The 25,276-nt window shown below is 40.9% G+C and overlaps 2 protein-coding genes across 4 annotated transcripts in view; one reads left to right on the forward strand and one right to left on the reverse strand.

Annotated features, from left to right (window-relative positions):
* Positions 1 to 443: 443 nt before the first annotated feature.
* BHLHE22 (basic helix-loop-helix family member e22) lies at positions 444 to 3,704 on the forward strand. The gene has a single exon (XM_058699696.1). The coding sequence runs from the start codon at positions 892 to 894 to the stop codon at positions 2,020 to 2,022; it is 1,131 nt and encodes a 376-aa protein (XP_058555679.1). The 5' UTR covers positions 444 to 891; the 3' UTR covers positions 2,023 to 3,704.
* Positions 3,705 to 10,999: 7,295 nt separating this feature from the next.
* The window catches only part of LOC131494961 (cytochrome P450 7B1), a 180,797-nt gene continuing 166,520 nt past the window's right edge, over positions 11,000 to 25,276 (reverse strand). For 2 of the 3 annotated variants that reach the window (XM_058699697.1, XM_058699699.1), the window contains exons 5-6: positions 24,293 to 24,468; positions 11,000 to 16,574 (exon numbers count right to left, since the gene is read on the reverse strand). In XM_058699697.1, coding sequence (XP_058555680.1) covers positions 16,287 to 16,574; positions 24,293 to 24,468 — 464 coding nt within the window. In that variant the 3' untranslated portion in view covers positions 11,000 to 16,286. Of the gene's footprint in view, positions 16,575 to 18,705; positions 18,850 to 24,292; positions 24,469 to 25,276 lie in introns of all 3 variants that reach the window. The other variant, XR_009253683.1, reaches the window with a different exon arrangement.

The raw sequence follows: 25,276 nt of genomic DNA on the forward strand, positions 1-25,276 counted from the left end.
AGTGGCGAGGGAAGGGCAGTGGGGGTGGGGTGCGGCGGATGGGGGCGTTTGCTCTCCCCGGGACTCCCAGGCTTTGCCGCCGAGCCACAATTTGCTGAAGGAGCAAAGAACATCCTCGGCTCTAAGTAGGGCTTTTAGTGTGCTCATTGATGAGTGAAAGTCGCCACACATGTCAAGCTAAAGGCAGTTGTTGGGTTACTAACAGGACCCAGCGCCTTGCAAACATATGCGCTAAGCTGTGTATACAGATGGCACGCAGAATAATGGAGCAGGCGCCTTTTATAAAGCTCTAGCTGCTGCCTGTCTTCAGACCTGGGAAATGAAACTATTCAGACTCGCGGCCAGATAGCGCCTGCGATTGTTTGTTACCGTTTTAATCCTATTAATTAAAACGTTAACCTGATTGGGTAGAAAGCGCTGTCCCAACAGGCGAGTCTTCTTCATAATAACCTACTCAGAGATAATGATGTAAAAGACTCCCCCGTCTGTGGCGGCGGCTGGTTGATGGGTCCGGAAATCTCTTGAAGGTGAATCCAAGCAAGATAAACGGTGCGGAGAGGCGGCGCGGGGCTGGGCTCAGAGCGGCGGCGGCAGCGGCGGCGGCTCCACTCCCTCCGCGCCCACCCTCCCACCATGCGGGGCCGCGGCCCATGGTGAGCCCCAGCAGCCAGCACCATCGGCTGGAGACGAAGAAGAAGAAGAAGAGGAGGCGGAGAGCGCGGGGGAAGGCGAAAAAGAAAAAGAAGGGGAGAGGGCTGCCAGCAGCACCGGGACCGACGCGCGCACCAGCCCAGGAGCCCGGCTCGGGCGCGTCTGCGGCGCCGCCTGACTCCCCAGCCGAGGCGGCGGCGGCCGGCGCGGCGGGCCGGGGCTGTGCGCCGGCGCCGGACCATGGAGCGCGGGCTGCACCTCGGCGCAGCCGCCTCGGGCGAAGACGACCTCTTTCTGCACAAGAGCCTGAGCGCCTCCACCGCAAAGCGCTTGGAGGCGGCTTTCCGCTCCACGCCCCCGGGCATGGACCTGTCCCTGGCGCCGCCGCCCCGGGAGCGCCCGGCGTCGTCCTCCTCCTCGCCCCTGGGCTGCTTCGAGCCGGCTGACCCCGAGGGGGCAGGGCTGCTGCTGCCACCGCCTGGGGGAGGCGGCGGCGGCGCGGGAGGCGGCGGCGGCGGCGGCGGCGGCGGCGGCGGGGTGGGCGTCCCCGGGCTGCTCGTGGGCTCTGCCGGCGTTGGGGGCGACCCTAGCCTGAGCAGTCTGCCGGCTGGGGCCGCCCTGTGCCTCAAATACGGCGAGAGTGCGAGCCGCGGCTCGGTGGCCGAGAGCAGCGGCGGCGAGCAGAGCCCCGACGACGACAGCGACGGCCGCTGCGAGCTGGTGCTGCGGGCCGGAGGCGCCGACCCGCGGGCCTCCCCGGGCGCGGGAGGCGGCGGCGCCAAGGCGGCCGAGGGCTGCTCCAACGCCCACCTCCACGGCGGCGCCAGCGCCCCCTCGGGGGGCCCCGGCGGCGGCGGCGGCGGCAGCGGCGGGGGTAGCAGCGGCAGTGGCGGCGGCAGCGGCGGCAGCGGCGGCAGCAGCAGCAGCAAGAAATCCAAAGAGCAAAAGGCGCTGCGGCTCAACATCAACGCCCGGGAGCGCCGGCGGATGCACGACCTGAACGACGCGCTGGACGAGCTGCGCGCGGTCATCCCCTACGCGCACAGCCCCTCGGTGCGGAAGCTCTCCAAGATCGCCACGCTGCTGCTCGCCAAGAACTACATCCTCATGCAGGCGCAGGCCCTGGAGGAGATGCGGCGCCTGGTCGCCTACCTCAACCAGGGCCAGGCCATCTCGGCCGCCTCGCTGCCCAGCTCCGCGGCGGCGGCGGCGGCCGCCGCTGCCCTGCACCCGGCGCTCGGCGCCTACGAGCAGGCTGCCGGCTACCCGTTCAGCGCCGGGCTGCCCCCGGCCGCCTCCTGTCCGGAGAAGTGCGCCCTGTTTAACAGCGTCTCCTCCAGCCTCTGCAAACAGTGCACGGAGAAGCCTTAAACACACCCCCGGAAAACACTAGACTGACCCCAAAGCTAGAGGAAAGTGAAAAGCTGCCCCCCACCCCTTTTACTTTGGTCCTCTCCTAGTTGTGAAACACTTGCAAACAAAACAGAGGCGAAAACTGAGAAGTATCAGAGACAAACGGGACTTTTAGCCTCGACATCCCCAGAATCTCGGTCTTTGGGGTGGGGAGGGAGGGAGGAGGGAGGTGGAGTTGGGATGAAGTATGGATGTTTTTTTTTTCTCAGAAAAGTGGCAACTTTGGTGGCAGCCTAGACCGCAAGGAAGCTTAAAATATAAGTTGGGAAGTAGTCGCTTGGTTATTAAGCGTGGAGAGTATTTATTAAATGGCAAAATACTAATCCTACTAATAATTGTGAATTTGGCTAGTGCTGAGGGGCAGAGGAGGAGTCCGGGGTTGGGTGGCTTGTGGGATGAATATTCATTCAGACAAATCAGAAAGGGCACTTGAAAATAAATTTTGATTCTGAGCCAGGAGAAAAACTTGAAATGTAGACTTATTTAAGTGGGGGAAGAAAACCAGAAAGAGACACATTGCTATGAAAGACTTGTATTTTTTATTGTCTCTGAACTTTAATCCTGTGAAAATGCTCAAAAGTTTTGGCAAGAGTGATATAAAAAAAAAAAAAAAACTGACTGTGGCTGAAAGAATTGCATTTAAAAATATTTATGTGCACCTTGTTACTTTTCACTCTGCAATGATGTATTAACAATTCATGGTATTTATTTGTTATTCTTCAATGACCCTTCCACATCAACAATATTTATCATGTGTTAAGGTCATGGGTCTTTTGTGCAGATTTTTTTTAATGCCTCTAAAATTCTGTTTTATAGATTAACTTATACTGTGTGCCAAGTGTTTAAAAGGTTTATTTGCCAACAAGTATGAAGAGACATATTGATGTATCTGAGCTGCTTAGGTTTATCAAAGGTCACCTGGATATTTTCAGTTGCATCATCCCTGTATTTAAATTGAGCTTTAATAAATTGCTTCAGTCCAAAAATTACAGGAAGGTGTATTCTTAATTGATGAATGAATTGATCTCTTTTTTTGAAAGGGGACTCCTTTGCATTCTAAAAGGGAAGGACATCACAGCAATAGATCCTATAAGTAAGAACATGCTAAGCAAATATTTTTCCAGGCTGTGCTGTGCATTTTTAAAAGGTCTAATTTAATTGCTTTTAATATATATGTACATATATAAGTTATTTTAACTGTGGAGAATTATTTAAGTTAAAAGACTGGTTTGATTTGCCTATGGTGTGAAATCCTTTGTTATTTTTCTAAAAAAAATAAAATAAAATTTAAAAAGAAATAAAATAAAACTAAGGAAGAGCAAGAAGCTATTTACCCAAAGTGAGCTTTCAGTTTTAGTTTGCATGGCTGTTTGCCTGCCTTTCTATCCTATGAAAATCAAGAAAACCTTTTTTAAAAATGGAGTCCTGCTATTTTCCACTCCTTGCAGATAATACAAATTCAGCTTGTCAGGTTGGACGGCGAGGTGGGAGCTATGATGGATTTACTGGCGGGTTTTGGATGTGTAAAGAATGATATATATATCAAATAGGTCAATCAGACTATGACAGCTATGTACGACCATTTGTATGTGTATCTATGTCAGAAAGAATCTTTATTAAAATATTTTGATCAAACATTTTATTATGCTGTGCTTTGTGGAAGGAGCAGTCACCTCTCTTCCGTGTTACTTTGCTTGAAAGGTAACAAAAAAGAAAGGAGTTTCAGAGAAGGTGGAAGTAGGGTTTGGGCAGGGACACCCACTTAGGAGTAGCCCCACTTCACTTGTTTACTTGTCTGTAGGATGATGGCTGGGCCTGGTCATGGGAGGAGAGAGCAGTGGGGTCACTGGAGAGACCCAGAGGAGATCCAGAGTTCCTATCTGCTGCCATGAACTTTGAAGGCCATGCTGCCTCTGGAGCTCTTCCCACTTGTATGGCACTGTTAACCATGCCAAGGCCCATCAAAGAGGGTAAAGTTTCTTAAAGAATTTAATCAAAATTTCTATCTCCAACTGCCTGAAAGCCCAGGAAAAGAGATGGATTTGGATTCTCTGAGGATGGATTTTGTTGTGGCTTTCCACTTGTTTTTCTTTTGTAACAGGAAAATCGACCAGGCTTAATTATAAGTGTAAACAATGCCCATAGAGATTTTCAAAACTTACTAGTGTTGCTTGTTAATGAGATTTTTAGGGACTATATTGGGATCGGGTTGAGAATTGATTCTTTTAAAGAATGTCTGTGTAGGCTTGTATTTGGATCTTAATAATGTCCTCAAGTGTAGAAGGCTTGATTTTTGCTGTGGTGGAGGTTATGGAGATGGTGGTGGTGGTGATGGGTTGTTAGAGTGTTTCCTCTGTAGGCAGTAGGCTACATGCATTTTTGTCTGCATAGCCTCTGCTCATAATGATATCCCTAAATGACATCAAACTTAGTGGGGGGTGAGGGAGGATATTTTCTGCTCCACTTGCCATCAAAAAAGATTAATCAGAACCTGTAACTTTTCAGAAAACATAACAGCAAAAGGCCTTGAAGCTGGAGCCCTCCCAGTCAGGGAGTGGGGGTAGAGGGAGAGAACAGACCAGGGCAGCCCCCAGGCAGGAAGAGACCGTCTCTCAGCATTTACCAGACAAAGCCTGGGTGCGTCTAATTATGATTATTAAAACAATTTCCATGACGATGTCTAATATTATGTTAATTTGAAAACAACTGTGTATGAAAACTGTCGACTATAATACCTAAATTCATTTAATGAAACACATCGTTAAGGCAATTAAACCTCCTGGATGTGATTAAGAAACATAATTACGACACTGTTCTGCGCCATAATTGGGTGTCTTTAATCAAGGGGTAAAGTGATCAGCAACACAGCCATTAGTTTGTATTGTTCTGGCCCTGCTGTCCATCATTCTGATTAGGAATTAACCACAGCCACCATCAGTAGGTTTTTTTTCTTTTTGCATATTAACATTATAGGACATACATTTGCTGCAAGATTTACTGCTTGATATTTCTCATTATTAAGAAGGCCTCCTTGAAATACTCTGTAACCTCTGTGTTGTTTAGCTATTATTAGAAATTGTACAAATAACAAATCTTGAACTTCAGGAGAAAAAGAAATGCTCATACTTCTTTTATTCTTTGATCACTCATTCAATCTCCAGTCTTACTCTTGGAAGAGACTTGAAACGGATGGGGAAAGGAGAGGATGTTGAGGATAAGTTGAAATGTCAGACGAATATGTACAATTATTAAAAATGGCGAGGTTAATAATATTTATTTTCATGTTGGTAATTACAGACAAATCAATTCTCTTTCTAAATCCAGGAGTTGGCCAGCGTTTGGTTCTAGGAGTAAAGGCAGGACACCTGAAAGGACCAGGAGAGGGGTTTCCGTGATTTCTTAGGTGGCTCTCCAGATGGCCTGAAACTTTTCAGTTTCTTCAGCAGCAACTTTCCAAGAAGGAAACTGATTGCCGGAGGAGCAATTCTTCTCCATCCCGGCAACCAGCACCACCACCACCACCCCCCCGCCCCCCGCCCCCCGCCCCCGGGGGCTGCTTCCTTTCTGAGGTTTGAGTCCTGAACTGCGCGGCCCAGTCTGGAAAGTTGGCCCACACGCTTGTGGGCCGCAGATGTATTTCCAGTATGTACCATCCACGTCGGGACCGAGTGGCTGAGCACCAGGGGCATCAGTGTGGTCTTGGGGAAGTGTTCTCTGGCCGGAGCAGACAGGCTGGCCCCTGAGGCTGTGGCTCACCAGACGGCCAGAGCACCTCGCCCGCCTCTGAGCCTCCTCCACCCGAACCGCGCCTTAGGTAGGGCGCTTCTTCAGAGAAACCCCGCAGCATGGATCCTGCTACTTGTTTGTTAGAGCACAGACAGTAGGCAAATGAGGTTGAGCGAGGACCCTGGGTCCCACTTGGCTTTCTATTCCACCGGTTTCCTTCTCTAATTTCTAATTTCAATTGTCTTCTCTAAATTCTAATTCCTACTTAATCTCATCTCCAGCTTGACACTAGGCACCTACAGAAGCGTCGGGGTTATTCGTGGACTCCTACAGGACCAGCAAATGATCATCTTCGAAGAGCTTGCTAGTACCCCTCCTTCCCCTCCCCGTCTTGTGTGTGAGTGTGTGTGCGTGTGCGCGCGCGCGCATTCTGTGCTGCCTTCTCCACTCTCCGCAGCTGGGCATCCCCCCAAGATCCTGTGTTGAGCTTAAATTCTACTCCCTCCTATCCCACCCACCACCCATCCTTACTGTCTACAGCTCACCCAGGAGAGCCCAGGCTCACAGGTTTCCCTTCTCCACGAACTCTTGGACCCGGACGCTGGAACCGAACCTTTCCACGCGCCCTAGACCCTGAGATTGCCCCAGCATGAGTGGCATTGACTTTCCAATATAATGACTTATGAAAGATATAATCATGTGTTAAATTGAATCCTCCGTTTAACTGTTAATGGTGTGCTCTGGGCACATTTACGTATTAGATGCTATGGTAACTAATTACCACTAGGAAAAAGGATAATACACTTCCCAGACTTTGAAAAATAATGATGAGAGTTCACTTCCCGGCTCGCAGCACACTGTGGCGGCTCTGCCGCGTGGAGCGACAGAGCGAGAGGAGACCCGAAAGTGTGCTCATAGAAGGCAGGAGGTAATGAATCCTGGTCAGGCGAGGCTCCTTAGCAAAACCTTTAATGAAACTGTGATTCAGTTGGGCAAGTGGTGGTAGGGGGAGGTTACCAAGTGCACAACAGTGCCTCCAAACAAAATTAAATTGCTCAACGTAAACATCGGAAACATAAATAAGTTTTCTTTTAATTAAAATGCAGGTCCGATTAAATTATCCTCGTGCCAAGCAACTTTACATCAATTAACAGTTTTTTGTTGTGTGGGCAAAATAAATGAGCCCCGCTCCTGCGCGCTCCGCGTTGGCACTTACAACTCGGATGCTCCCGGCTTTGCCAATGTGGTGCAGGTTGATTTCAATTTGGCCTTTTAAATCAGACATTGGGCACGGTAGATGGAAGGAGGGGAGCGGGGGGAAAACAGGAGACAATAACTTAAGTTTAAGAGCAAAAACAACTCTCAGGGTAAGAGCCCTTTTCTTCCGGCTGGATCTCTGGCTCTTCTGATGTGTGGTTACTAGAACCAGGATACTGTAGTTTGTGCTGCATAACCAGGTGTCTGTTTCACCCCAAGCCAGGGCAAATGTTTGTACTGGGGACCCTGGAGGGCAGAAGAAGGAGGGGAGGGGGGAGAGTCAGTTTTCCAGGCAGCCCAAGGTTGTAGACCAAAAGTCCACAATACACGTACCCACCGCGCCGCTCTGCTCGCGCTGCGCCCTGGGAGGGACTCTATGTCCGCAGCCGCAGGGCACCCCTTCTCCCAGTGTTCCCCATGGACTGGGTCCCCAGCCCCTCCCGATCCCTCAAAAACAACCAACCAGCCTCCAAGTTTCTTGGCACAAAAAGCGAAGTTCAGGGTTCTGCCTCAAACTCTTTTTTCAGAGTTGGCACTTGGATCCAGTTGTCCCCTGTGTCCCCTGGCAGGTGGGTTCACGGGCAGATCCCAGACTTCTCAGGAACACCCCACAGCCTTGCTAACCCCAGGAATTCTGTGGAAGCGCCCCAGTTTTAAACCTCAAAGAGCTCTTTGCTCCCTAGCAAGGCAGGGGAAACTCTTTGCTCGCTTTTTCTGAGGTTTAATTTGGGTTAAATTCTACCACTTTTTACTCGTCTTAACAGGATCCAGGAGATTTCTGGATAATTGCAAAATTATCAGGTACCCCTGAATGCATGTGGATGTGTATGTGTGTGACTTTTCTTTCTTTTCCTTCCCCTATGTTCTCTAATTCGAGCAATATAGAAATACAGATTAGAAACTTTAAGAGAAATGACTGGGCTGGGAAGGTTACATTGCAAAGGGGAAAGAGGATTTTGCAGTTTCCAACCCCCGCCCCAACCATATATAATAAAATAGACAAGCCTATCTTACAAGTAAGTCACCAGGATGCTTCGATAGGGAGTTACCTTTAATTATGCACCCTGTGATATCATTCTCCCTTCCGGCTTGAGAAAGAGTTAATTCTTTCCCAAAGACCATAGTTGCCCTTGTCTTCTCAACCTGATTCAGAGATGCAATAAAATATGAAGCAAATTTATGATCTGTTTCAAGCATTTTATTGCTGTATTTTTAAATTCATATATGCACATATAAGAACTATGATCTGTGAATAATTTGAAATGCTATAGTAGAATGATACATTTTAGATAAAACATAACCATATCTTTATATAATTGTCTCAGATTAAAATAAAAAAGAAAAATAGATTTCTAATGTGGACCAAACTGAAAAACTAATGACAGCCATAAACTGCTAACCAACCATAAATTAACATCTTCATCAAATGCTAAAATGGTATCAGTGGTTATATAAAGCAATTATTATTTCTCCTTATAAGTTTTAGAATAAAGTTCAGGGATATTTAAAGGATCCATTATTTACAAATGCTTCACAATCTTAAAGATTTCACATTTTACTAGGAGGATGGTTGCAACTCAAATCTGCTGTGTTAATAGAGATGTTTAGAGATGAGAATTTAGATTTAAACATAAAAATGCTTCATGGCCTAAGCTCATTTTATGCATTTATTCTGCTCTGGCAATTACTGAAGAACTTGGTATAAGGATTTCTTTGTTAAATATCTTCACCTACTCTTTGAGAAGAGAAGACAAATAATACCTTATTATAATGGGAGACACCTGGATTGTATACCTAACTGGTTAAGACATTAAATCATGCACTGTCTGTTCAAGTAAGTACAGCTACCTTTGCCAGGTACAGTTTCTCTGCAGAGCTATGGTCACAATCCTGGTGTCAGGCTGAGCCATGAGACGTCCACGAAAGGAAATGATTTTCCAAACCAGGCCTCCACAGAAACATACAGCGCCTGGAGGGAGAAAGGAAACCTATCTATTGAATGCTCCACATATCAGGAAGCAGGGTCAGGGAGTAACTTACTTTAATTTTCTTTTGGAGAAGCATCAGGCCTATAGATCTTTGAAGTGTACATTTTTTAAGAAAGCGAAATTAAGTAAAATCTAGAATTATTGAAGTAAGATCTTTTTAAAATTTAGAAAAAATGGTGTTTTATGAAAACCATACTTAATTGGACAATAGAGGATCTGTTCACAATACATACTCAAATTCTCTCTGCCACTCTGTTATTTATAGCAGGTTGTCCTAGAGGGTAGTTATTACGGATAAACATCTCCAAAGTTCAAGGATTAACTAAGGTCTCCAACTGGCTAAGTGTTGGGACCACTCTCTAGTTTAACATTTTGCAAACATTGTTTAGTCTGAAGACTTTCTTCTGTAGAAATGAATACTATTTTACAGATTTCGTGTAAATCTAAAATTAATTCAAAACAAAAACTTAAAAAATGGATACCTAACTTGAAAACACAGAGACAGTACTTTCTGTAGACTTCAAGACTCATTAAAAAAATTCAAAACTGATTTAAAATACTTAAAAAAATTCCATTTAATAAAACAAAGACATTTGTAAAACTTTAATATACTGGACAGTTCTTAGAAGTTGTGAAATAAAAGTATATTTCATTTAAACACTAAACATAAAAGATGAAAGAATTTACTAAAAAATCTGGGGTATTTATCACGTAATAATGACATAAGTTCTTAGAAATAAATGTTATATGGAGTAAATGTTCTCTTGTAAACAAATGAAAATCTTAAATTAACACATGCTTTATATTGAGGAGTGACTCATGGATGAATCATTAGATATTAGTACCTTTACCTATTATTTATTATTAGATTATAGTTCTCTTTACCTCTAGTTTCTTCTATAAGCACCAAATGTTGTAAGGGAAATAAAATGCTTCATGAGTGTATCACTAAACACTTACTTCCTGTATATTTAGCAATATATCCTACTTTTCCTCAAATAATTGACAACAAACTATATCAAACCCAGTTAAAATTATCCAGCATAACCACTGACTATTTTTTCTATCCAGCTATATCCTGAATAGAAAATGTATATTATTATTCACATGGTCATGGCTGCTTCCAGACAGTTAAAAAAATAAAATTTTTATTTACTTGATAAATGGTTTTTATAGTAAAATTGAAATCATAGATAATTATTTCATAGACTGCCCATTTAATGACATAATTTATCTTAATTTTTAAACAATACTGAACTGACTAGTTCAAATACACAGGAACACCTTTAGAGCTAAGGCAAATTCCTGTAAAAACGTTAATGACTCACAGGAGTGTTTCTTAGAGAAGTCAAGTGTCCAGGAAAAAGCTGTATGTATAGTTACTGAAGAAGCCACATTTCATCTTCAACACCATCCCATATTACTTGCTTTATCTACAATTTGGATTTCAGCTTTATGAATAAATAGAACACTGTCCAAGTATTTTTCATCTTCATTCATGATCTGTGTTAAGCGACCTGCAGAAGACAAAGACCTTGTCTAATGGGATCTCTTTTCTATTTTTTGTTGTTCTTTTACATCTCTCCACAGAATGACTCCAATTATTCAGAGCTAGAGACTAGCAAGGTCAGCCTGGTTAAAATAAACTTATTAAAAAACGTATTAGTCCCTGATATTTCTTGGGTCTGTTTTTATTATTTCCCACATAAACAGCTAAGTTAAAGTATTTGAAAAATACTCTGAATATAACAATGAATGCACTTTTAGGAAGAGTATCAGAAAATAACAATGTGTGTGTGTGTGTGTGTGTGTGTGTGTGTGTGTGTGTTTGGGGTGGGGGAAGACAAGAATGTGAGGATATTCAGACAGCAAAAGTATTTTTCAAATAACTCGTTATTTGCAACCAAATCTTCTGTCACCCAACATGCTCCTAGTAGGGAAATAAGGAGACACAGTAATTCATCTGTGTTTTAAAAGTTAATTTATTGAATTATTGTTGTAAATAAAAGATAAGTAGAATTACAAAGCATTTGCATTTCTAATCTAATGCCTTTTTAAGATTTACTCCCTCATAAATCCACATATATACCATTTTAAAATCAAAAGATATTAAACGAACAATTCAGAACAACAGTTTTTTTATAACATACAGCACTTCCCTTTGACTAAAAAATATTGTTAAACATAAGCATTGCCAAATTATCTCCTTTTTAAAATTGTGCAGTAGTTTTTTTCACAAATTAAATTCATCTTACTCAAGAAAGTATTATAAACAAAATAAAGGCTTCAGCTAAAAAGTCCAAACATCAATGATCACTGATTTAGATTAACACTATGAAGCAAAGTAAGTAATAATTGCGTTAGAGAAATAGTGGAGAGTTTTATGTGATTACTCATTATAATTTAAAATAATGCTACAGGGAATGTAATCTTGGCTTGCTAACTTTTTCTTAATTGAGTATGTGAATATGAATACCTAATAATGCAGTTCAAGTAAATAATAGTTTGCAATATGGGTGAATTTAATAGGTTAAGAACAGTGCATATTCTAAAGGCATAGAGTTCTTATTTTATCATTATTGACATTATTTTATACTAAGATCAAAACTTAAATAATTTTTGTGCTTTGATCTTTGAAACTGGTTTTAAGGTTCCACTGTTAAATTAGAAGTCATTTACAGGAAGTGTTACCCAAATTATTTTTTTTTGTGAGAAAATAAACAGAAGTAATCATGCAGATTTTGAGTATAGAAACTCTTTTACCTTAGACTTGTGACCCCAAACTTAATGATAAAATGGAGAAAATATAATTAAGTGTTCCAGGAAAGCCAGAACAAGGCAGACAGATGTCCCCACATGGGTTGCTTAGCAGTGTGCCTTATTTTAGTAGTAAATAGCTTTTTTTCTTAATATCTTCAGAGCATTAAGTTTTTGCCAACTGAATGCTTCGTTACTGTTAGCCAATGACATATAAAACAATATTATTATTCATTTCCTTTAATTTGAAACTAAGGGAGGGGCTGTAAAAATGAAAAAAAAAAGAGTTCTTATGATATATAAAATATAGTTTGTAAAAAGATTCTGGAGCCTCAATGACTGTGTTTGGTTTGCTATTTTTATCATATAATCACAATACCTGATGTATATGTTTTATTGTGCATAATTATGCACATGGTAATTTCTCATTACAGAACACGACTCTGGAATGACTGATGGAAGGTTAGTTAGAACTAGTGGTAAATCAGAATTTTAGAACCCTTTTAAAGAGATGAATTTATTACTTCCAACGACACTTACAATAAATTGGTTGTGTGTGTGGTTTTCCCTAATAAATTGTGTGTTCTTGAAGAAGGGTAATCCAGTGCACAGCCTCATGTCTAGAGTAGAGGCAATGCTCAATAAATGTTTGACTGAATAATGAACTGTATGATGACTAAAAAAATATTCCCTTTAACAAATACATAAGAACAGTTTTTAAAAGGTGCAACCTTGTTAAAGTACCTCCTTTACAACTTTATGTTCACATATTGCATTACACTTTTCAAAATAAATTCACACGTCTCATTATGTTTAATCCTCATCATGAACCCTCATTTCAAAAAGGCCTTATTATTTTTATTTTGCAATTAAGGAACCGAAGCAATGAGAAGCAAAATGACTGGTCGATGATAACAAACTAGTCATATCACAGCTAGAATCCATGTCTTTTAGCTTATTTCTACATGACATTTTTTTTCCTGTTCATAAACACTCTTTAATTCCTACATGTAAGCCTGTGACATGATTCTGGTTTGGTTCTACTGCCCATTTCTTTTATATAATATTTTCTCAGCCCTTTTGTTTATTCTTACTTTCTATTCTAAATTCCTGGACACACTTTGAAGTTAAGCAGAAATTAGAAGTGAATAATTTCCCATGCTCTCTCTGCTGTAAGACAGAGTATACCGCGGAGACAAATGGAAGAATATGGTAGCTTCTCCTTCAGGGAATATGGTGGACTAGTTGTCCTCGTGGTACAAAAAGAATGGGCTACGCTTTGTGACAGGCAGAAGATAAAACCTAGGGCCTCAGTTGGGAGTGTGTGTGAAATCCAAGAGTGCTGCACCAAGCCAAAAACTTGCAAAGGGAACATCCTTGGTTGGTGAACTAGAAAGAAACCTTGCTCTAGATTTGCCTGACTAGGCAAGACTGACTAGATTTGCCTCTCTCGCTGGTGGCTCTGGGAAAAGAAAAAAAATCCCCAAAGCAGAAAGTCTCTCCTGTCTATTCCTTATCACAGAACTGCTTTGTAGCTGATTTAGGGTTATAACCCACATTACCCATATATTTCCCATCCCTCATCTCCTCTCAAAGTACTCAAGCTGAAAACTTAAAGTGATCTGAGTTTGATAATAGCATCAGTACTCACACAAAAGAAACTCAACTTCTCCCCAAAGGAATGAACCTTAAAACTCAGGTCTTAAAAATTTTCCAGAGATAAAATTCCAAGGAATACGGGCTCAATAAACAAGCCATACTGAGTAAGAGTTAAACTAACAGACACAGAATCAGACCCACAAAATACTAATGATTTAGAAATTTCAGATACATAACATAAAATAAGTTTCTTCATATACTTAAAGAAATGAAAGAGGATATTGACTGTACGACAAAGGAAAAAGACATAGAAAAGGACCAGGCAGATAGGAAGAACAAAATTAATCATTGAACTTAGCAAACTCAGTGGGATCAGAAGAAAAACTGAAAGCTAAGTTGGCAGCTGGCACCTGACTCAAAATCAACCCACAGAAAGGAGAGGATCATAAGGATCTAAGGATGGAACATAACAACTCTAGAACATCTTGGGGAGAATGAAGGCAGTCACAAACTGTGTGTGTGTGTGTGTGTGTGTGTGTGTGTGTGTGTGGTGTGGTACCATGGTTGGGGACAGAGTCTGTGGCAGCCCAGGGTGAAGGATGGCTGCACACAGCAGTGGGAAGACAGGTGGGGGTAGAGTTCCTGCTTTGGCCTCTCCCCCAAATTAAGTTTCCCATGGATACAATTTCCATCATGGGGTGAAGAGGTCATTAAAACACTGTGGGTGCATGTTATGGAATACTAAACAGCAGTTAGAAGAAACATATTAAATATACGTATATATCTGTGTGTGTGCATGTATGTGTGTGTGTGTATAGTAATATGGATAGATCTTTAAAAACATAGAGCTTAATAAAAAAAGACGGATCTCATGTATAGAAAAAGCACTTATGTAAATTAACCTGCACATAGGTAATATGTTTTATAAAAATACATACTAATAAAAAGATAAGCATCAAACACATCAGAACGTTTATGATGGGGAGGTGTATAATGGTGAAGATTAGTGATAATAAGATAGAGTAAGTAGATAAAGCCAGAGAGGTCTTGCTTGGACAAATCATAAGTGTGTACCATGAATAAAAAGGATAAGGAGTAGGATTACTCAATCCTCTGAGGTGAAATAAGAAGCAAGAAACAAACTCCATGGATGAGTTAAAGAGCAGATTAGGTACACCGTGAGAGTGAGATCTATACCAATTACCTAGAATATAAATTAGAGCTAGAAAACATGGGGAGAAAAGGTCAACCAACATGGAGTATCGAGTGGGATGCTCTAATACAGACTCTGGGAGAGGTATTATTCTGACATTATGGCTGAGAATTTTTCCCACCTGATAAAAGACACATATTCTCAGACTCAAGAGGCACTGTGACATGCAAGCATGATATAGAAAGACCAAGAACATCAAAGACAAAAAGAACATGTTAACGCCATCAGAGAGAAGAGGCAGACTACCCTTTGAATAATTAAACTGACGGAAGGCTAACCTCTTGACAGCAGCAACAGAAGCCTGAAGACTATGCAGTATCTTCAGAGTGCCGTGAGGAAACAGACTTGTGCGCATAGCAAAGTCGTCTTTTAAGGATGAGGGCAAAAATAAAGACATTTCCAATCAAGCAAAAATCAGAGTTTAGACCAGCAGAACTTTACTAAGAAATGTGTAGAGCATGTACTTTAAGAAGGAGAATACGAATGCTAGAACATGTATTTACTATTAAGTATTGTACTTTATGATATTTTAAAAATCAATCGCCTTTTAAAACCAATAGCACAATGCTGAAATAGTAGAAGTTCCAATCATGCCATACAAATTAACTGAATTTTATTACCTGCTTTTCCTGATTATACACAGTATCATCATTTATGTCAGATGGCAAATAATCACTTGGTACCCTGAAATTAGAAAGCTTTGAATCATGGACACAATGCTGCGTTATGGCATATAAAATTATATTGCATTATGTAATCAATCCAAATAAGCTCCAAGTCCAAAAGATGATGTGTCAAGAACAAATCCTGCTATCTAGTTTCTCAGTTTACATAAATGGAAGCATCTAGGAAAGAGTTCATTGCAATGCTGATATAACCCTTCCAGTTTACACTGAAACCAAACACTACCATGTAATGATTTCAACATTTGCTCCTAACAACAGACCTAATACTAATGTCTCGGGCAACTGCTGAATATGAATAGGTTTTGTGTGTTCTTATACATCTTATCAGTATCTAACTTAACATGAGTGGTCTTACATAACAAGAAATTTTGTTGCATTGAGCCATAGTATACAAAGTAATAAAGAACATTTATGGATGATTAAATATTGAAGTGAAGTTGAAGCATTTAATCTACTGCAAAACTCATTTAATGCAAACGTACTCAGGCGCTTATAGATATTATTGATATTACACTTGAAGGGAACATTTTCACCTGGTTTATCTCATGAAAATTTAATTTCCTTCTTCTCTGAGAATTTTGCATTTGTTAGACTGTGTCCATTTCTAGCACAAATTTCCAGTTGTACATAAAGTGTGGTTTTACATATTAGAAAAGAATATGAGTGACTTAAAAAATCCCACAGTGCCAAATTTATTGTGGTACATTTACTATGACAGGCGAAAATCACAGTATGTAGAAAAACATAAAAAAGCTATTTTGAGTTTATCATTATGCTTATTTTGATGTCCATTTTCATGTCGACATTCTATTTTATTTTATGATAGGTTTTGTGCAGACTGGACTGATCACAGATCAAATATAAATTGACACTTCTTAAACAAACAAACAAACAAACAAACAAAGCAATTACATTTGCAGAAATTCAAAACAAATTGATAAGCCAAGGACATTTAGGTTAGTTTTGATAGATTTCTTTTCTTTCTTTTCAGCTTCTTTAAGATTTTACCTTGTACCTAAATAAAACATCAGAGGCTGGATGCCGAATACCAAACAGAAAACGGCTGCAGTTTGCTTCTATAGGTTTATCATCAATTATTTCTAAATCAAAATAAGTTAAAAGTACAACCAACAATTGCTTTATTTCAATAATTGCCAAAAATCGGCCCGGACATTTGCTGGCTCCAGTTCCAAATGGCATTAGGTAACACTTCAGTTTTTTTCCTTTTTTGAAAAAGGTGGTTTTCTTCTTACCATCTTCTACAAAACGATTAAATCTGAACTCCTGTAAAGAAGAAATAAGGAGTATGAAAATTAAACATTTACATGAAATAGTTTGACCTCCGTTCCACAAAGTTGCCAGCTCTTCTTACAAGTTGCCCTTCTTACAAGGCCTCTTTGCATCCAGCAAATGCCAGAAAGCAAAGCGTGACCAAGTGCAAATCATGTATGAACTTCCAAAAATCTCAAATGCTGCTAGGGAATTACTTCTCTTCTATCATAGTGAAATGCACACACTGATAGGACTTTTCTTCCTAATTCGTATTTCTCTCTTAGGAAATACATACACTTAGGAAACTCGGTGTAGAGGTCATCTCTTAGTTTTTGTTCTCTAAGATGGGTTCTGACTGATGGGCCCTTGGTGGACTGATGTTCGGTACAAGGTAAGGGCTCCTGCACTGGCCACCATTGTTACTCTGGAATAATGGCTCTTATTGGCCACAGGAGCTGCCTAATATGCTTTCTCTGCTCCTTCCCAGTTTGCTACTGACGGACGAGGGCTGTGAGCTTAGGATCCAGTGCTTATGTCTGGATTAATGGACATAAAATGAAATGTGAAATCTATATAAGGCACTAGAGAGGAACTAAGCCACAAAATTGGTCTTGCTTGCTTTTGGACGTTATACTGAATTTCTCTTATCACACTTCTATTACAATGGACTCTCTCTGGGTTAACTCTAGGGTTGTAGGTATTTCTGATATGTTTTCATACAGAAGTTACATTACTTGTCACAGAAAATTGTAGGCCTGGTTTATCTATGGTGGTTAGCCTGGCATTAATTTACTCTCGCTTGAGTTTCTGAGAGGAAACTGAGTGACCTTATTTCAGCCCATGGCAAATTAAGCCATTGATTAAATTACAGCACGTGGCATGCATGAAAACGACCAAGTATTTCCTATACTTGGTGTTCATTAGCATTAGACCTGCTCAGCACACAACTTTGATATGAACTATATGAAGTCAGAGGTAAAGCAGCAGGTCAGATTGAAAGCATTTCACATTGCAGTGAAAACCCTACAATATGTGGATGGATTCTGAATCCATCACAAATCATCTAATTTTCTCACTCAATATTAATGTCATCAAAATAATTTCTTTTAAAAGTACTGGGTTTGTCCTTATTCACCTAGATACCTTTTGTGATAAATACTCAATCTTAGAAAACACACTTTGGGTGGTTTCAATTCCATTTCAACTTGCAAGCTGATGCAATCACAATGGCAAAATTAATCTGCATTACAACACAAGTATTCCTGGCCCCCCCCCCCCCCCCCCCCCCGAGACAGTTCTCGGATGTATCTGAATAGGATCTAACCAGAGCTGAGCTAAAAATATCTGTGCATCCTTGTATTAATGACCAAGGACACTCTTGTTGACATGCATTTTGTTCCTGGAGAAAGAGTTACAATATGGTACTCTCTCCCGACGACTTTTTCCATTACTGGCGCCCAAGCCTGCTTGCCTGAGTTTAGGACTGCCGCTTCTTCCTTCTCACTGACCAATCTGAGGAGAGAACCCTCCACAAGAGCTTCTCACATAGCCAAGTCAGCTCAAGTTAATTTACTCATGAGATGATTTGTTGGAAAAGGTCTCACTGTACCTGCACTATCTAAGGCAGGAAATACAAAAGGAACAGTTAGCTTGGGTTACAACTTCATAGTGTCCAGATTATATAAATAAGCCAATAATTGCTTTAGTTCATGGCTGTTCTGTTCTTCCTTGTGAAAGTGAATGGGCTCCCCTCTGAGAGGCCAGAGGGGCAAACATATAATGTGCTGCCCAGCCCTGTGACCTGCAGGTGGTGTTCACATTCAATTCCCTCGAATTTCTAGTCAATCAGCAAACTCTTCTAGTTTTCTACCACCTTCTATTATAATAGACATCATAATAAACATCATAGGAATTCTTATTTAGTTGTTTATATTATTAAACAAGAAGAGAAAAGGCCAACTTCTGTTGTTCTGTTACTACCACCAAGCTCAAAGGACACATGGGCATAGGTATATTTTTGAGTTAAAATTTATTTTCAGTTTGTTTTCCATTGTCAGGGTATGGGAACTAGAGCAGAAACCAATATTAGGAAAGGCTCATGGTCTGGTTTTTACCAAAATGAGAAGGGGTATGATAGTCTCACCTGTAATATTCTGGGGTCACAGTGACAAAGAACAAAGTGTGAAGAACTCAAGATACACACATTCATTTGGAACAACTTAAATACAGGATTCATCATGTTGACTTAAACTCTTTGCAGTAACCATAATAGGTCAGCACTTCACAACTAAAGAAGGTTAATTAAATGCAATAATAATTAAGTGGATGAGAATAGAGAAATCATTTTTTTTCAACTTTTTTTTTTTTTTTTTTTTTTATTTTTGGGACAGAGAGAGACAGAGCATGAACAGGGGAGGGGCAGAGAGAGAGGGAGACACAGAATCGGAAACAGGCTCCAGGCTCCGAGCCATCAGCCCAGAGCCTGACGCGGGGCTCGAACTCATGGACCGCGAGATCGTGACCTGGCTGAAGTCGGACGCTTAACCGACTGCGCCACCCAGGCGCCCCGAGAAATCATTTTTAAAAAGGTATGACACTGTAATTCCCCTTACTTCTCTAATCATTCTGTGGTTGACTTCTGAACATCTTTCTTCTGCTGAGGTTTGTCTAGGCATCCATCATGGTAATCACATGGCTGTGGCCACTGACAGATTTAGGATAGGGTGTGTGGACAAGTGCTACAGGGGTAACAACTGTGAGGACATCTGATAGAAGTGCCTTTCTTGTGAAGAAAAAAAAAACAAATGGTTTTTTTTTTTGTTTTGTTTTGTTTTCAACATGTTAAGTTTATTTTTGGGACAGAGAGAGACAGAGCATGAACGGGGGAGGGGCAGAGAGAGAGGGAGACACAGAATCGGAAACAGGCTCCAGGCTCCGAGCCATCGGCCCAGAGCCCGACGCGGGGCTCGAACTCACGGACCGTGAGATCGTGACCTGGCTGAAGTCGGACGCTTCACCGACTGGGCCACCCAGGCGCCCCAAAAAACCAAGTGTTTAATCACCGCGTCCCTTCTGGACCCACCTATATGTGAATAGTTATAACTGCTGTGGCCACCAGGCTGAAGATGGAGGTGACCCACAGGAATTGGTAGAGCCAAGAAATCTCAGGAGATTGGAGTTGTTATGCTGTCTCATTGATCTCTGTATTTTCGAAGCACCCAACATAGTGCTATGCACATAGTAGAGGTTCCATATATGTTTGTTGAATTAATGAATAAATACATGATTAAAGTATATTTTAAAATCAATCTTCAAGCTTTTGAAGAAAACACAGATATTGAAAGAGTAAATAAACATGTAGAGAATGAAGCATAGATGAATATTCAGTGTTCACAAATAGAGAATGGTATAATAGCACTAGAAATCAATAATGGATAGACGATACAATTTTCTAGACAGAAAACAGTTCTGGTGCAAGTGACTGAGGACCATTGAACTCCCTCATTGGTATTCTCCAAATATTGTGTTCAGTTGAGTTTAAGAGATTTTTTTGAGCACTTCCCCGTATGTGAAACATTGAAGTTGAAAATGAAATGTAGTCTTGTTGAGGTAGGTGACATACAATACAATCAGATTTTGTATTCACTCAATCATTTTGGGTATAGAAATCCAGATTAGAGAAAAGATAGGATTTCTTAAAATAAAAACTGCCAGTGCTTTGAGTGGATGACTAAGGGCCTGGACTCTTGCCCCAGCTTCACAGTCAGTACTCCTGGGAGCAAGACGACAGAGTTCTTTTTATCCCCATAACTTGGGTTCCAATTAATTTATACTAGGTTGAGAGAGTGTGCATATCTCTTCCCAGCTTTGTGTTTAGGGTCTTCATATTAGCAACGTGAACTCAGCCATGTGGGAGTATTTGTATCGCAATAATTGACAAAATTAGGGCTTTTCAGAGTGCCGTGCTGGCAGCACACCCTGGTTCCAACACAGTAGGTATGAAGGCCAATGTACTGGTATGGCAGAAATCCTCTCAACATGAGGCACCTAGCTCTGAGAACACAGCCATACGATAAGGCCAATTCCTTACACTCTGCGCTCTTAAAGACAAGAGGCTTTTAAATTTCTCGGTCACTCATTACGCCCATCGCAGTGCTTTTGGCATCACACATGCTCAGTATACATGTGTTTCCTTGAAGTATACGGATGGCATCATCTCTATACCAACGTGAGATACAGACAAAATATTAGAGTACGTCTTCATCTGTTATGGCCAGTATATTTGTAGAATAATGACAATAATCAGAATAATCAATACAACAGTTTTAACAGTGATTCAGAATTTATACAAGGGCTTTCAAATTCGTTTATCACTGTATAATCCCTACACCTCTGAGAATGAGGTCAAATAAGGTCTTTCAGCCTCAGAGCTTTGGGTGTGCTCCAATGGCTTTGTAATTACTTTGTTTTTCTTCACTGTCACCTTACTTTAGGAGGCGAAGTGGTTGCGATAAAGTGTTACTACTACTTTAAGTGTTTGCTGTTTCTTCCCTATCACTCAGTTGTGTCCCCAGGCTTCCTTTTGTACCTCACCACCTCTGGCCACAAAAAAACCAACCAACAGACTTGCTCCAATAAACTAAGCAACCAATATTCAGGAAAAGAATAATTCTTCACACAGAAGTTACACATTGGTAGCTTGTAGACCCAGTTAGGTACCAAACACTTTTTGTTTAGTCCGTGTTGTGTTTTTAAACATTATTTTTCCAAAAATTTAAAAATTCTTAACTTTACCCAAAAGTCTATTTTCTGAGTTAAAGAAAAAATTTATTACTTTTTTAAAGGCCTCAGCCATGCCAGGTCTACATGCTTGTAAGAGCTGAATGTTAGTTCAGAAATAGACAAATGGTTTTATTTAGATGCCTCTTGGGATCTCCATTCTCCATAGTTCTTACCACCCCTGATAGTCTTGCTACATTTATACACAAGACACTGCATCCATTTGTTCTAGTTAGATGCATATTTGAATATGTAATATTGATTCTGATTTAATATTTTAACTTAAGTATGTTTTCACTTTCAGAATATTCATCCATCCCAGCATCCCCTTATTTATTCACCCTGTGGACACCCTCAGGTGCAAGGTACTGAGAATGCACAGAAGGCAATGATGTGGTCTTTCCCCTTCTGGAGCTTACAGCATACGGGAGCACAGACAAATAAACAAGTAATCGGAAAGCAGCAGGTGGTATGCACTATAACAAAGTACAACAGACCCCACAGTGGGTAATGGCAAATTCCCCGAAGAATGAGGTGGGAATCAGGAACACTGCCAAAGAAGAGGTGATTAAGGGTGATTCTTGTGGAGTAACCTGGAACCTCTTGAGTGGACAAGTAAGGAGGAACATTCCAGGAGTAGAGAGGTGTATGAAGGAAGACAACGGACTGTTTTTGGAACGTAATATTCTCGAGTCTCTTGGGCTTCAACATCCTGAAACCATGCCTCATTGGGTAGGAAAACCTATGCTCTGCTAAGACTCTTCAGTCTCTGTGTCCTCCAAGAATAACTATACTTATATTTGGAGCGAGTCTTCTTCAAGTTTCTGGCCTAACAGCTATTGTCTGTTTTCTATATCTAAGGCCGGGTCTTCCCATTCAAGATCTACAGGGCACAAAAGGCAGTAAGGAATATGAGCCTCTGAAGAGCTTCTGGGCCAGTGCTCTTAGTGACAAATGGCCAGGGACAGAATTTCCCAGGATTTTCTTCTCTTTTTTTACTGTCAGTGGATGGTAGTTTCATACGAATATCTGTTCTATGAGCATCTACAGCATCTCTTACTGTCATTCTAAGTTGATAAAAATGACAGGAATAAATCTACATGCCTGATAGTGGTAGGTGCTCAGTAAGTGTTTACAGATGAATGATTAAGACCTTGCCGAATAATATAAAAATGGTTCTGAACCATACATTTTTCTGTGTCAATAATGACCAGCATTCCACAACTAATTTCAAGAAAATAACGGCAAAAAAAAAAATAGCTAGTTAATGGTGGTAATTTGGTAAACATTTATTATTTGTTGATAACTTTAATGTTGATTTTATTATCATGATATGAATGGTAAACTTAATGACTAGTAGAACAGTCACATAATGAATATAATAAACACAATTTATTTATTTATTTATTTATTTTGTTTTAATTTTTTTTTTTCAACGTTTTTTATTTATTTTTGGGACAGAGAGAGACAGAGCATGAACGGGGGAGGGGCAGAGAGAGAGGGAGACACAGAATTGGAAACAGGCTCCAGGCTCCGAGCTGTCAGCCCAGAGCCCGACGCGGGGCTCGAACTCACGGACCGCGAGATCGTGACCTGGCTGAAGTCGGCCGCTTAACTGACTGCGCCACCCAGGCGCCCCAATAAACACAATTTAAATAAAGAAAAGAAACTACAGACAGAAACAAAATTTAAAAATATTTTTCAGAGATTAGTTATTATTTGCCCTATTTACTCAATATCTATGTGTTGATATTCTTTTTTTGATATCTACACATGTGGAGACAAAGCTAGTTGTCTGCAGAATGCTCACTCACTCACTAATACCCTACTTCTGATTTGCTGTCACCATTTATATATTGCCTCTTCTTCTGAAACACATAGAAATCGTATGCACACTTTCCCTCTCACTTAAAACATTTTGCCTTTGCTGATTAAATAGATGCACTTTTTGCATCGTAGTTGGAGTCTATCCTCTTCTTATTAATTTCCAAACCTCAACAATACTTTAATCTAGCCTGGCTGCAAACCTCTAACTTAGAAACTGGGTTTTCAAGTGGTACAGCTATAAACTGCCCAAAAAAAGCACAGAAGTTCACCTTTCAAAAATAGTACTTTATATACAAAAACCACTATGGCAACACCATTACTTCATGAGACACACAGGCAGAATATGACTGCATTCAATTTGCATGCAGGTGGTGAACCTCTGAAGTGGTATTAAGGGATGAGCCAGGGTGGATTAATTTCCAGTCTTTGATATTCATTAACTCCAGCTTCAGAAAAAAATACAAGGAGATGACACAATTACCCTCAGAGCTTCACCCGTGAGCAGCAGCTTTACAATCTGAAGTTCGTAATGCCATCCTGATTTATCAAAAAGGGGCATACACCTTTGGTAAGAGGTGAAAAAGTATATGGGCTTAACTATGGCAGTGATGGTATTTGATTCTGGGACAGTCAACCCCACTCTGGAAACACTTAGCAAAACAGTCATTATCATTTATTCTCTAAGCCACCTGTCAACAGTTAGCCCTCTACGGTTTTCAATAATTCTCTGCCAAGCAAAACATATTTTTTTGGCCTACAGGTAACGATAGGCAAGGTACCATGCCTATTTTGTTTGAAGAAGGTAGCATTTAGTCTCATCATTCTATTTCTATTTGTAGATCACAAAACCTTTGAAAGAGAGATACTTAGGAAACACTTCAGTAAACAGGAAAACTTTCCCATTGTTAGAAGAAAAGAAGTCATCAATCCATCTCAAATTCCTTCTGGGACAAGGTGGAAGAAGCAAGCTACAGAAAGAGAGTATGAGGCCCCTATCCCTCTGCCCCTTTCCCTGTTCACGCTCTCGCTCTCAAAAAAAAAAAAAAAAAAAAAAAAAGAGTATAAGGAAGAGGAAGAGGAATGTGCTTGCAGTTATCTAAGAAGTAGCAATGATGCGTGTTTACCTCTGGAGCTTCAAAGATTTCCGGGTCATAGTGTAAGGCTGGAGGAAAGATGGCGACCAAGTCCCCCTTTCGCAGACAGTAGTCCTGCGGCTCTGAATGTATAGTCAAATCTTCTTGAACAAAACGGAAGATGCTTGAGAATGAGCATAGTCGTAAAACCTCGAGAATGGTGCTTTCTGAAGGACACAAGCAAGCAACAGCTTATTAAAATACAACTGCTCCTGAACAGTGCACTCAATTGCCATTAAGCTCATTACCAATAGCTTTGATTGAAAACAAAGCCCTTTCGTAATCAGATCTGTTGAGCACCAAGAGGTAGCCATGGTGGCCTTCCATGGCCAGAGTGAGGAAGAGGCAGGGGAGATAGCTGTGACCTGGCCCTAATCACAGAAGGCAACAGTGGTGTACTTGGGCAGAGAGCCATTAACTAGGCTTTTTGTAGGAAGGAAAGGTTTGTAAGAGAGGAATGCTGTGTTATAGGTATATCCTTTGGACATTAAAACCATATGCCCGTTCAAGTATGGTGCTGGTGGGTTATTTCACCAACCTTTAGAACAGCTACCTCTTTAAAACCAGGCTTGGACAGTTAACAACCACTTAGGCAGTTCATAGTAAAGTAATTGTAGTAGTGCTTTCTGCGATGGCTTAACACTTAATATCTTTTATGCTAGCTGTAAATAAAATGTGGGTCAGCATTTGTTGGAAAAATTTCAAAGTAAAAAGACTTTTACAGGATTCAGAAGAAAACCGTATTTCCCTCAGCATCCAGGGAAAATAACAGTCACCATCCTAACCTGGAAGATTCCAGAAGCTGAATGTCCTTGCTTTCCCAGTGGCCTTCACCTTTTGCTCCTAGCACGACAAATTTTATGGCTAATTTCCGGCAATTTATCCTGGCAGTTTGAGGAGGAATTCCTTTGGGAATAATATGCATAATTTGCATAAATCATTCTGATAGCATGCATATCAGCATGTAGCTCCTGT

Source organism: Neofelis nebulosa, chromosome 14 (genome assembly GCF_028018385.1).
Source record: "Neofelis nebulosa isolate mNeoNeb1 chromosome 14, mNeoNeb1.pri, whole genome shotgun sequence".
Taxonomy (NCBI): domain Eukaryota; kingdom Metazoa; phylum Chordata; class Mammalia; order Carnivora; family Felidae; genus Neofelis; species Neofelis nebulosa.

Bases quoted from the DNA above. Each gene is read 5' to 3' on its own strand.
- BHLHE22 (XM_058699696.1), top strand. From the start codon at position 892: ATGGAGCGCGGGCTGCACCTCGGCGCAGCCGCCTCGGGCGAAGACGAC.